Below are 14,734 nucleotides of genomic sequence, written 5' to 3' on the forward strand. Positions count from 1 at the left end.
AAAAAGAGGTAAAATACTGCATTTCCACATTCAACACACAACTGCCCTTAATTAAACAGAGCAAGTCTCTTATAATTTTGCTGACCCCAGGTTTTTTTTAATATATATAAATTTGTGTATATACACAGACACAAGAAGACAATTTTGCACAAATATGTAATCATCATCAAATATCTTAAATTTGATTTATTGGAGTTGAGAGCGAAAATATATGTGGAAAAATATTTCCCAATGAGGTCAGAATATAAACAATAATTCAAATGGATGCTACTGACAGACATTTTTCTTGTTAAGCATAAAAGTAACAAAAAAAAAACACTCAACTATTTTGATTTAAGAATAATTAGCTATTTTTCTGGGAAAATATATCTACTTCTTGGTGCTGAAATATATTCACGTGGGTCATGAGTTGAGGGAAAAACTAATAATGTAGTATATTTAATTAAATCATAAAAAATAAAATAAGTCATTTAAAAAAATAAAAAAAACTTTTTGAATATTTTTATGAAATATTTTTTTTCTTGCATGTCTGGTAACCAATAATCAACATAAAAAAACATGAACATGCAAATATTTTGTTAAATTATAGAAATGATAATTTAAAAACTCAGGGGTACTAAAAGTAAATATTTAGGTTAAAGGATTCGGCTGCCAAAAAAGGTGTGAAAATCCCTGTTATACAGTATAATATAGAAACCAAACAGAAACAGAGCTGATACTGACCTCAAACAGATCAGATTTCATCACATATAAAATGACAATGCAGCAGTCTCCGTTCGGACAGCATTCAAGTCCTATCAACATCCAAACAAACAGGAAGTGACTCACTGTTCTTCTCTGTGTGTGGTTTGATGACTTCCTGTCCTGGCAGGCAGGGACACGGACCCTCACACTTCACAGAGATGCTCTTACTCGAGCTGCAGGCCTGGAACTCAAGTTTACACTGTGGAAGAGCAGAGAGGATTCTGGGTAGTGCATTTGGAGACATTATCACATTTAACCGTCGCAGTCCGAGCATTGAGCTTTATCACTCGTGAAATGAGTCTGTTTCCTCAGCCAGGAGAAAAATACGATTTATCAAATTAAGATGGCATGATCTGAGTTCCTTTGAAGTGAGGCATTTGTGTTTGTCAGCTCTGATCACACATAAATGGTGTAAAATCTGCTGCATTCTTTGGCTTTTAATTAAAGATGATGTCATGATTAGACTATCAGACAATAATGCTTCATCAAGTGTAATACTTCATTATTTATCAAAGCAGCATCAATTAACAAATTGATGCAGGGAAATAAATGAATCGCATTTGTTGAAAGAAACTCTAGAGACCAATGTTTTCTGATAACTCCATATAATACAGGCAGTGTTGGGGAGTAACTAGTTACATGTAACGGCGTTACGTAATTTAATTACAAAATTATTGTAACTGTAATTAGTTACAGTTACTAAAAAAAAATGAGTAATTAAATTACAGTTACTTATGAAATTTTTTACGATTACAAAGAGGATTACATTTGAATATTTACACACATCCACATACAGATTTAACTGATTTCTTTCCCAAATTGCACTGACTATTCTGAGACATACGCCCTAATAATTTCCGGGATGCGGAAATACAGTCTGGTTCGTAGAATCCAGTCATAAAAACGGAATGCCTAACGCGGACGGAATATGCCACATTTTGGATGACTAAATCAAAAGTAGGTCAGTACACTTGAATCAAAACATGACATCGACTAGTGTCTGTGAATATAAAGCCCCAAAAATGCAATATATGACTTGCACATTCTGCGTGTCTGTGGAAATCAGGCGCGGACTGGACACCGGGAGAACCGGGACAATTCCCGGTGGCCTGGCAGCCGATTTTGCCGCACTATTTAATATTATTATTGTATAATTGCCTGTCGAATGTACTAAAGCGATCATTTGCGAATCCGCCATTTGATAATTAAATCTCTAATAAGTCATGAATTGTTAGTCGTGACTCGCGCGCTCTCCGCGCCTCCGCCAAACGGTTTGGATCAGACTCAGAGTAATCAATGCGAGAGAGAGAGTGGACTGTGGAAGCGCACAGCTGGAGCAGAGAAGCAGAACTACTGTTCAGGGTTTCAGGTCAGTTTCATCTGTAAAGATGCTTTTTTGTCGTTGTTTTTTTATTTATTTAGTCAAGCAGCAGCACGTTGCTCATCAGTCATCACTCAAAATACTATATAAAGGACATCATTATTATCTGTTGTAATGTTACAGTAGTAATTTAGCTGAAAAAAAAATCCGATTTTTTTTAATAGGCTTAGGGGGAGCTACGACAGACAACAACACAACCCTTACGAAAATTAACATTTTAATATTTAACTATAAATCCAAAGAAAATGGTTACTATTGTTTAAACTGTGATAACCAAAAATGTAAAATTATTTTACAAATGTATTTATTTAAAAATAAATACAAATCCATTTGCAAAAAACAAAAAAAAAACAAGGTTATTTTACTTTTATATAGGCTAATAAAAGCATGGTAATTTTTTGTAAGGGAAAAACATGACTCGTGTACAGTATTAGGATTTTTCTATGAAGATATTGTAGTATTGTAGAGTATTGTATTGTAAAGTGCAGTTTTGTTCAATCTTGAGTATTAAAGTCACGAGAGAGATGGATAACAGGGCAAAATAAAGAGACTGAAGAGAAAAATGGAAGTGAAGATGCAGTTCAGGACAGAACTTATAATTATTTTGCATGTCCCCAAATTAAAGATTTAAACCTTTTTTATGTCAGGTCCATACAAAAAATAGTTTTGTCCATGAATTTGTTTGTATGAGTTTGAATTTCCCAGTCTGAATTTTTTTCCCAGTCCACCCCTCCTGTAAATTAATGGCAAAGACATGGTTTCATTTACTACACATAGGCCTACTGAAGCTCGCAGTGTTTTCAACCTCTGCCGTCTCAATATAGGAGTACACGAGCACATAAACATAATTTCTAGAACTGCTCTGTGTCACTTCATGTGCATTTTACTTATTTTGAGAAAACTATCATCATATACAGAGACAGCAGTTTCAAAAAAACACCAATGTTTCAGGAGTTTAGTACACAGAATACGTCACATGCTTATTAGATAACTGTATTTAAGTTGATGTATATACTTTTATTTATTATTCTTTAATTTTCACAAATTTAGAAAAGTAATCAAAAAGTAATCAAAAGTAATTAGTTACATTACTTTAATAAAGTAATTGAAAAAGTTACACTACTATTACATTTTAAACAGGGTAACTTGTAATCTGTAACCTATTACATTTCCAAAGTAACCTTCCCAACACTGAATACAGGTACATGTAAACAACATGATGCAGCATTTACAACCTTAAAGTGAGTTTTTTTTTTTTTAAGTATTCTGTCAGTAGATATTTTTGTTTATAATATTTTTTCTATATACTGTAAAGTGTCACTGATTCTACATACAGTATCATTCATCCATCTAGATATAGCTAAATAAATACAACATAATACAAGTCTGGTGCAGAATAATTTTTATTTGTTTTTAATATTTATTTTATTTTATATGATTTGCTTGGTTTTCTATTTCAGTTTTATTATTATTATTATTATTATTTTACTGGTTCATATAGCTTTTTAATATTTTATTTTATTTGCTAATTTTATATTTTGTTTCTAGTTTCAGGTTTTTTTATACTTGTATATAAAACTTTCATTTTGATATTATATATTATTTTATTTTGTATGCTGAGTTTGCATTTTAGTCTAGTTTCAGTTTGTTTTAATGCTGCATAAAGATATCATTTTGGTTTTGTCTTATGAAAATTACCATCATTTGTCTGAAAATAATTAGACTATGCATGTTTCCGTTTATGATAATCATTCTAAATATAGTGTCACTGATTGTATAGCTGAAAATTTCAGGACAGCCGTTTACACATCTACCGTGTCCATGAGCTGCTTTATTTCTCTCCTCTATCTGTTCAGACCGAGTCTCTCCCTCACACCATCGATCACATCTGATTTCATTCCAGCTGAAGCGAAGGAAATAGAGTGGGCGGGGTTAAAGCGGTCTGGTCATAGATGGGAGGCACAGGTTGCACTGGAGGTTCAGGTTTTCTCTCTGTTCTTGAGCCGGAGGGGTGATTGCGCACGACTCAAGAATCCAATATCAACAGCGGACACAGTTCATCCACCTAACCATCCATCACCAAATACTGCACCAGCATCATTTACACCAGAAGAGAGAGAGAGCTGTGTGCTGAAATTGGAATTTAAAGGTGACTCTCACCTTGTTGGGACACAATGATCCTGGGCTTGATAGTGTTCAGGTTAAATTCCCTTGATCAAACTAGACTCGTATCTCACCTGAACCTCGACACAAACATACTTTACATTTGATCAAACATGTCAACGAGTCGCAATTAGTTAGTATGGTATACTTTCTAATTGGAAACCCTCTTCCTGCCCTTCTGATCTTCTGCCTTTAAGAAGCTTTTCCAGTTTTGAGTCCAATCATGACTGCAATTATTAATAACTCTCTAGTCATTGATGTGGTTCCAGCAATTTTATACAACCACTGTAGAAAAAGCATCATCTTGATCGGCATGTTATTAATTACAGACCCATTTGTAAACTATCTTTTATTTCAAAGATTTGGATAAGGGTGTCTTTTCTCAGATCTTATTTGTGCAGTATTGGTATTTTTGATTCTTTTCAGTCAGGTTTCAGGTAACAACACAGTACTGTATCTGCGTTGTTGAAGGTTACCAATTACATTTTACTCAATCTTGACTCTGGTTCCTGCCGTATTTTAATCCTGCTTAATTTAATTGCAGCACTTCACAACAGGATATTGTGATATTCTTATACAAAGACTCAATCAAGTAGCTTGGCTTCAGGGGTCTGTGCTGAGTGGTCTCAAGGAGACAGCTTTTTCTGTTGACGTAGGGAATATTTCTCATCTTGTGCTCAAATCTCTTATGGTGTTCAGCAGGGTTCCAGTTTGGGCACTCTTCTTTTCACATTACATATGTGTAATGAATAAAACTTCCTAATCGTCGGGAAGAAGGAGGCGGGAACCGGCGGACAATCAAATCACATTTTAATAATACAAAATAAACACAAAACAGCGCACCAGCCCCTCACGGACGACTGGTGCGCGCAAATAAAAACCAAAACACAACTAAAAGCCCAGGCCTGGTCCTCTCTCGTCCTTCACTGTCGTCGCTCCAGTTTTATATCCTTCCATCTCCTCCGTGGGCCTCGAGACCGGCGAGTCGAACAGGTGTAGCTCATCTCCAATCACTCCACCGGCCTCGCTCCCATGTCCCTCGGCCCAGCCCCACTCGTCACATACCCCCATCGCCCCTCGCAGGCCGGGGGGTACTCCCGAGACTGCGCTCTACTCCTCCCCCCCTCCCTCCGGGGGGGACCGCTCACAGGGACCTGTGGGAACCTGGGGGTAGGACAGGTGAGGCGAGAGAAAAGGAGATGGAAGGAGGAGCGACAGAGACGAGAGAGGGGAGAGAGGAAAAAAAAAAAAAAAAAAATCTGGTTCCCAGACGCACCGCTGCTCGGCCCTCCACCAGCTGGGCGATCTCCTCCGCGGTGCCTGGCGGTGGCACTGGACGGCCCTCGGCGGACGGCACGACACTCCTCCGCCGCCCGGTGGACGGCGACGGCTCCTCCGGTTTTGGGCAGCCGGCAGGAGTCCCCCGTTCCCTGCTCCTTCCCGTTCCGGCGGATGGCAGCAGGCTCCGGCCACCTGGCGAACGGCGCAGACTCCTCCGCTCCCTCACGGACGGCAGCCGCCCCTCCCTATCGTGGGCGGCCGGTAGCGAGCTCGCCCGTCCCCGGCAACTCGCTCCAGCCCACCGCCTCGAGCGTCCATGGCGGCACACTCCTCGCCTGCTCGTTGGCACCGCGGATTCACCACAGCGGCGAGGGATCTTCAGCAGCGCGTCCCTCCTTCTCCCGGGTTTCGGCACCACTGTAATGAATTAAACCTTGCTAATCATCGGGAAGAAGGAGGCGGGAACCGGCGGACAATCAAACAACATTTTAATAAAGCAAAATAAACACAAAACAGCGCACCAGCCCATCACGGACGACTGGTGCGCGCAAATAAAAACCAAAACACAACTAAAAGCCCAGGCCTGGTCCTCTCTCGTCCTTCACTGTCGTCGCTCCAGTTTTATATCCTTCCATCTCCTCCGTGGGCCTAGAGACCGGCGGGTCGAACAGGTGTAGCTCATCTCCAATCACTCCACCGGCCTCGCTCCCATGTCCCTCGGCCCCGCCCCACTCGTCACAATATGATTCCTCTAGGTCATATTATTCAGAGACACAATTTATCCTATAATTTCTATTCTGACGACACTCAGCTTTTTTTCCTGTTAAAGATAACAGCTGCTCTGTGACAAATTTTTTTCTTGACAATAAATGCTGAACGGATTTTTTTTTTTTTTACAGCTAAACAATGATAAAACTGAAATAATCATTTTTGGCCAATCAGTTCTGACCTCTGACACTGACAATCCCCTCTCCTCTAATGTAAATGACTGTGTCAAAAACCTTAGTGTTATTTTTGATCCCACTTAGTGTTTTGATAAACAGATTAGTGCCGTCATGAAAAACAGTTTCTTTCGGTTAAGATAGATCCAAAATGATGCTTTCTAAGAAGGACCTTGGGACCGTTATTTATGCTTTCAATAACATCAAGGTTAGGCTACAAGGATGCTTTATCTTGGTTTGCCTAAGCCAGCTCTAGATCACTTGCAGACAATGCGGCAGCCAGATTACTGACAGACACTAAAAAATTTGAGCACATCACACCTGAGCTCGCCTCTCTTCAGTGGTTACTGGTTAAGTTCCATGTTGACTTTAAATGTAGCTCTTTATTTTTAAAGCTTTGCATGGACTTGCACCTCAGTATACAGTATTGTTACCTTCTCACCCCATATACTGCTTTAAGACCCCTTCGATAATCTAGTCAATTACTACTCCCAGTTTCTCATTATTGTTTTAAAGCTAAAGGTGATTAAGATAAAGGTTTTCTCAGTAGTTGCTCCTAGGCTTTTAGATCTGCTCCTTCTATTTCTATGCTCAAATCCTCTTTGAAGACCTATTTTCATTCTTTGTGTTTTAATTCTTCTTGAGGGTGTAACTTTTTCATTTGTCCATCTGGTTGTGTTTTGTATATTTTCTAGTCTTTTATTTTGTTTTAATTCTGTTTTATATTTCCTGTACAGTACTTTGGTTTCAACATCTGTTGTTTTTAAATGTGCTTTATGAATCAATAAACTAACCTAGTAAGTTCTTATTGGTAAGTCATGAGATCTTTCTGATTTCTGTTCAGCTCAATGTAAATGGTGAAGAATATCTCACCTTTGAGGAGTATGTGTGTCCGTCAGAGCCGCACACCCAGCTGGAGTGAACTACAGTACATGGCCTACATTTCCCATGTTTCACAGGTCTCATCCAATGCTTATGGGGGGGATTTCCAGGATTTCCTTTCCTGGGTTTAATGCTAAAAAAAAAAAAAAAGACAAAATGTGTGGACAATGTCAGAAATATAGGCATAATTTTGTTTTTTTTTTTGGGGGGGGGGGGGGGGGGGCTATGTGTCACGCTTTTGAGAAGGAAGGCGCACGAAAATGTAGGTAATCCAAATAACATTTAATAGTAATCCAAGATGATGAAGATTTATGGAAAACACAGGGTAACACAAGCAGCATATACAACTAATAACTGGCCCTGAAGGACTGAAAGGGAGCAACTTAAGTACACAGACCAAACAAGGATAATTAACTAACACAGTTGAATAGAATGAACTAACAAGACACAAGGGAAAATTAGGTCAATTCACGGAACATAACTGTGATGGTACCCTGCCCTCCAGCCAGACAAAACCTTGCGGTGTAACAAAAACAATACATGAGGGACGAAGGGGACTAAGGAGGAGGACAAAGGGGCGGAGTTGGGATGGTAACAGGAGATGGTGAAGGGCAGGCAGGAAGGCATGTGGATGACCATGGTGGCGATGATGGAAGGGAGCCATGGAGGAATCAGGAGGAACAATCCTGGATCAGATGGAGGGAGGAGTAGTCAGGGGTGATTAGATGAAGAGAGGAGCAAGGATAGAAACAGGAGGGACTTGGACCAGGAGAAGCCAGGCGGGATCCAGACCGCAGCCAACATGACGGCCCACGGTGGACCCTGATGGAGGGAGAAGCCATGGTGGAGGAATGGCTGATGAGTCCAGTGGGCTGACTGACAGTAGAAGAGGAGGTGGGAGAGGAGCCTGGGCCGGAGATGGAGAGCAAGTGTGATGGGAAGGATCCGGAGGGCAAAGGTAGAGCAGATGGCCCAGGAGAACAAGGTGTAGGCGGGGATCTGGAAGGCCAGAGTAGAACCGGAGCAACAGAGGACCAATGTGGAGCTGGCGGGAGGAAGGAGCACAATGGAGCCGGTGGGACGGATCAGCGAGGTGCAGCTGGCGGAGTGGAGTCCTGAGCCGATGGTGGGTCAACGACTGAAAAAGATGGAGCTGGAGGGACGAGGGAGCCCGGGGGAGATGGTGGACTGATGGGCACATGGAGGAGAGGAGGGAGTTAGGAGCCATGGTGGAGCCGCTGGGTCAATGGTCCGAGGCGGAGTCTGGGACTCAAAAGCTAGATGCAGAGATAAGGGAACCTCCAGCCATGATGCCGATAGAGACTGGCAGACCCACGGCAAACCCACATTACAGATGATGGGCTGAGGGTCTGACAGGAAAAAGAGAAGGCTGGGATGAGGAATGGATGATGATAGGAGGAGTTGGGAAATGGAGGCTGGGTGGGAGTTCATGACAGTTAATGGGTTCTGGGATGGTATGTGCTGCCCACACATACCAAATGGTGACACCCATGACAGGGAGTGCCAGAGACTGGGGAACAACCTCCATGGTCATGACAGGACAGACAGACTGTTCAGGGCAGAAAGACAGTTCAGTGCAGACAAACAGTTCGGGGACAACCTCCATGGTTGTGATGGGGCAGAGAGACAGTTTGTGGCAGACAAACAGCTAAAAAATGGCCTCCTTGTTAGTTATGGAAAAGACAGTGATTTCAGATGATGATGGAAGACTGGGTAGTTCTTAATAAAAGCCAATTAAATCCCCTGAGTCCTGCCTCAGTTCACCCTCATTGGTGGTACAGTGGGCGGGGCTTTCCTCCGTGCCCTCACTCTCCACTTTTACATCCAACATTGTGTGCGTTGTTGCTGGCTCTCACACCTGGTCAGACATTTGTGAAGGAAGGTGCATGAAGACGAAGGTAATCCAAATAACATTTACAGGTAATAAGATGAAGATTTATACAAAACATAGGGTAACACAAACAGCAAAACTAACTACCAACCCTGAAGAACTGAAAGGGAGCAACTTAAATACACAGACCAAACGTGGATAATTAACTAACACACTTGAACAGAATGAGCTAATCAGACACAAGGGAAAACTAGGTCAAGGGGAACATGATTTATGTGATGTGGAAACACTGCATGAAAAGAGGAATTTCCGGCATAAATCTGACATGGGAAATTTCAGTGAAACTTAAGGTGTACGACCCATGTACGATTTCCCAGGCAAGTGTGCTGAGTCCCGTACACGACCAAACACTTGAGACGCACAGAGATTTCCGGATACAGGATATTTCTGATTTCACACACTGGACATGTTCAGAGATTTACAGTACACCAGCCCTCATAAAAACTTAACCAAGATTTAATAATAGTAAAAGTGTATACCATGTTTTTTTTTTTGGCAATTTGACTGCTAACGGCAGTTTTACTACAAATAAGCTACCATGAAAAACTATGGTTAGTCTACCGTGGTTAATTTATGGTTTCCATGGTGAGTACAATAATCATGTGTTTTTTTTTTTTTTATTGGTTAATATCATAATCAAGGGAGCAAGCGCTGTCATATTTTTTTGTGGTGTTTATCAGTTAAAAATTAATCGTCCTGAATCGCTTAATTTGAGTGAGATTAATAAAATAAAATCCACACTTTTCGTGGTAGTGCAGCATCTCGGGGTTTGTTGTAGTTTGGTAATAGAGGTAATGAACAGTAATATATCAAGACATTCCAGGCCTCGCATTTAGAGCTGATTTACACAAGACTTGCAATTCTTGACGCCTTTGATTCAAATCTTTTTGGAATCGACTCACTGTTCTTACCCCTACCGCTGCTTGTTGTATGAATTTGCGTGGGCGCGCTGACAGGAGAGCTTGAGTTCTGCAGCGAGGGGCTACTGGCTGACAGTGACAGTGAAAGATTTACCTCAGACGACGGTAAGTGTGAATACTTATATATAAATATTTTTAATCTGTATTTCTAGCATGAAGTTGTTTCGAGCTGTTTATTCAAAGCTTCAGGTGCTTCGCTTTACATCAGAGATTTACATCAGGCGAAGGTTAGTATTAATTCATAAAACCATTTAAATTAATTTTTTTTTTCAGAACATAACATTAAAATCGGTTCTGTGTTGTATTATTTCTCTCGAACTGTATTTCTAGCCCGGTGTTGTTTCAAGCTGTTTGTTAATCAAATAATAAAAGTGCAGCGTAAATTACATTTTGTTCATGTCAGTGTTCTAGTTTTAATTTTTAGTAATCTGTTTGTTGTATTTGTTGTATTTTTAGGTGATTTAATGTATATGTTTTAATGTGTATATATATATTTAATGTTTTTAGGTCAGATAGCAAATGTTGCCATTCTTCTGGAAAACTGCTGGTCTTTAAAAAACAGTCATCAATCAGGTAACTTGAAAACAGTTTTTGAATACCATTCTGTTACTAAAGTTATCTTTTATTCAGTTACTAAATCACTTTGACGAGCTTTGTTTAGTTTTTTTTCCAATTTTTAATGAAGCTTATTTTAACAAAGTTTAGGAGAAACATTTTCAGATAATCCAACCAATTAGCATCAAAGGAAGTCTATATATTGCCGCTTTTCTTACCTCCATTCCCAGACAACAACAGGCCAAATATGCTTATTCTATTTTTTACACATGTGACCTTGTGAATTGCTGTATAGTTCAGCTAAAAAAATAACCGCCTGTTTTTTTTTTTTATTACATTTGTATTATCATGTTATCTTTCATTATTCTAACCTGTGTTTAAACAATGACAACTGTACAATGCATTTATAGAAAGTGTGTTTTGTTATATTTTTACAGGATCCTCTGTTCCCAGACCCAACCATTCATCTTAAGGACTGTGAAAATATGAATCCTTTGAACCACTGGTGAAAATTTCTACGTGATAAATGGAAAGGATATGGCAGAGGACTATAGGGGTATTGATATTTCACTGAAAATAAATATCATTTAATTACATTTAGTCTGCTAGTCAGAATTATAGCTGATTAAATAAAAATAAATAGTGTTTCATGTTTGTTTTGGGATAGGGGTTCATGAGTCCTTTGTCCTGAACAGTTTAAATGATCCTCCAGATCCTTCACTTTCTCAGGTTTTCCAGCATCTTTTGTATATTTGAACCCTTTTCAGCAATGAATGTATGATTTCAGATCTATTTATTTACACTAAGAACAGTTAAGGGACTCATACACAACTATTTCAAAAGGTAAACACATTTATTAATTTTCAAGAAAGCAACACAGTTTATTAAGAGACACAGGGTGTGAACTACTTGAATTGGATGATCAGGGAAAACTCATTTTTTCATTATTAAATCAGTATTAAAGTATGTAGCTTCCAAAGGCCAGTACTAAATGAACAGATATGATCTTTAAACAAAACAAGTACAATCTAATCATCCTGTTCAAAATGTACACCCCCAACTCTTAATACATTGTGTTTCCTTCTGGAGCATCAGTGAACAATGTTTTCACCTTTTATAACAGTTGTGTATAAGTTCTTTTTTTTTTTTCCTCAGAGTCAAAAGATAGATCTCAAAATTATTAGTTATTGTCGGGTGGAGCCAAATATGCAGAGGAAGATGCTGGAAAACCAAAGAATTTGCGGGACTTAACGGATTTTTTTGAAGAATAGCAACTCATAAAAAACTATCCCAAAACAAAAACAACTGTGGGTCATCCAGTGTATGTAAACTTTTGAACATTTTTATAAATTATACATTTTCATTTTTAGAAAATCAGTAAATGTAAATATCTATTATGTAAAATTGATTATTTATGATGGTACTAAATAAAAATGGCATACATTATGATCCCTCTTGTTTTGTTAAAATGATTGTACCTATATTCGGGGCAAACTCAGTCCTGGAGGGCTACTGTCCTGCAGAGTTTCACTCCAACCATAATTGAAAAGACCTGAAGCTAATCAAGGTCTTCAGGATTACTAGAAGTCTACAGGTGTGTTTGATCAGGGTTGGAGCAGATCTCTGCATAACAGCGGCCCTCCAGGACTGAGTTTGCTCATCTCTGTGCTAGGGGTATGTAAACTTATGAACATAACATCATCTGATAACTGGCCAAATTAAACATTTATTTCATGCAGTATGATAACTGATTTGATTACCCTTCAAAACTAACGTGCCATCATATATTCCCTAAAGTTAGCATGCTCATCAATTAGTGCCCTAAGCTAGTTCTGATTATCTGATGCCTTCACCAATGGGCCAGTCAAGATACGAGCGACATTTCAAACAGCTAATGCTTGAATCCGAAAGGGATTTTACAAGGAGATGAAATCTTACACAACACTGGCTGATCAGATATCACAAACACATACACAGACTGGACATAAAGAAAGTCACAAAAGACGTCTGTAATGTCACTTCTCTTCACACTCAAAATGTCAATATCTCTTTATATAGAAAGTGTGAAGTGTGATCATCTGATGGTGATAAACAAACATGATCTCTGTCTCTATCTCACAGTTGACAGAAGCACTTCTTAACAGATCAGTGACAATATAAGTGATTTGATAAACGGCTGCTTATTTGTGGCACTTTTTGAAAGAAGTTTCTTCTGCTCACCATCACTGCATTTATTTGATCAAATATACAGCAAAAACAGCAATACTGTGAAATATTATCACAACTTAAAGTAACTCTTTTTGTGAATATGTGAATATACTATTAAATACAATTTTATTCCTGTGATCAAAGCTGAATTTTCAGCATCATCACTCCAGTCTTCAGTGTCACATGATCATGATTATTAATACTTATATCTCCCATTTTGGTGCTTGCATTAAATTAAATTTACAAAGATGATTTTATACATATGTAGAAAGCATATATTAAATGCAAGTAAAATGTCTACCTTAATGATTCAAATAACGTTTGTGATAATAAAATATAGGTGAAATAATGCTCCACCGTGATCTTACTAAACTGTATAGTTTCATTTTATGATAGTTATTATATTTTGCTCAGATAAATTAAACGTTTATTGCTTTGTCTTTGATCAATGCTAATTTAATTCAATATACATATAAAAGAGCTCATTTATATATAATCCAAGCATGTCTCATATAACCTTGAAAGGATGTATGTTGTGCTAATGACTAGCTGATTGCACATTTCCTCACTTATTACACAACTGCTTTCCACATAAATAAGCAGGCATGAATTATTGATTTGAGTTGAAATTATTTTATTACGTGAGGAGAAAGAGACCATGGAGTGACACGACTGAAAACTTGCACAGCTCTTTAGGAAATCATCTGAAGGGGACAATGGTCAATTTAGCTGCTACAGTTTAGCGTCATTATACAAAATATTGGCAGACCAAATGCTGTGGATGACCAATCTCAGCAGCGTAATGAGCTCAACACACTGCCAGCCCTTCTGAAGCCGTCTGCCACATTCACAAACATTACTGAGTGAGAATGAGCAGAATCTGTCTCTGGTCACTATGACGTGCTCGTTGTGAGTGGCCACTTTTACAGACTATATGTTGAACTGTTGGATAATGCAGCGGGATACAGTATAGTGGATTACATTACAGCAGATTACGGTGCATTATATGATGAGTCTGTGATTCACACTCCATTGCGTTATATTAAAGTATACTTGTAATATCAGCTAAGCACTGAGGAAATTACACTGATTAATCTGTTCTCAAATCAGTCTTAATAAGGAACTATAGAATATGCTAAATAAATCTTCACAATTACACTTCAGTTTAAATATTTTTAAAATATATTTAACCCTTTAAATGTCAGAGCTAATGGCTAGAACACTTGAAAATGAGTATTATTAAAATTTTCTGAACTCAACAGATCCTTCACCGGGAGTTTGACTGACAGGTGACCAATCATAAGGCAGAATCTGCCATTTTGTCCGACAAACAAACCAGGCAGGAGCGTAGATTAACATCAATGTACTGAACTTGAAAAACAGTGTGTACTGATGTCTTTCTGCTGTTGAAACAAGATACTATACCTTCTGATGTTCATTCATGCTATAACCAGTAAAGAAGAAGAGATGATCGGTTCACATGCTGCTTTAACTGAGGCACTACAGTGATCTGTCACGTCATATTAAAAAGAGACACAAAATGGTGTTTATTGTTTCTTTTAAAAATTTTGAAAGCTGAGTCTTTGTTCCATAACAAAAGTAACCTGCTCTGTCTTGTCTATCGGTGTGATGTCAGTGATATATACTTCACTGTTCCAAAACCTAGTGAGCTGACTACCTACAGAGTTCCAGATGCCAAGCTGTGTCAAAAAGCAACAACAATATGCTGTTATTTTTTTCCTGCACA

The 14,734-nt window shown here is 38.6% G+C and overlaps 1 protein-coding gene across 2 annotated transcripts in view; it reads right to left on the reverse strand.

Annotated features, from left to right (window-relative positions):
- Positions 1–14,734, reverse strand: part of LOC132113971 (testican-1-like) — a 268,424-nt gene that overhangs the window by 23,267 nt on the left and 230,423 nt on the right. For both annotated transcript variants that reach the window (XM_059522069.1, XM_059522067.1), the window contains 2 exons: positions 7,384–7,525; positions 829–943 (listed from right to left, as the gene is read on the reverse strand). In XM_059522069.1, the coding sequence (XP_059378052.1) occupies positions 829–943; positions 7,384–7,525 (257 nt within the window). The remainder of the gene's footprint in view (positions 1–828; positions 944–7,383; positions 7,526–14,734) is intronic.

This window comes from Carassius carassius, chromosome 33 (genome assembly GCF_963082965.1).
Source record: "Carassius carassius chromosome 33, fCarCar2.1, whole genome shotgun sequence".
Classification (NCBI taxonomy): domain Eukaryota; kingdom Metazoa; phylum Chordata; class Actinopteri; order Cypriniformes; family Cyprinidae; genus Carassius; species Carassius carassius.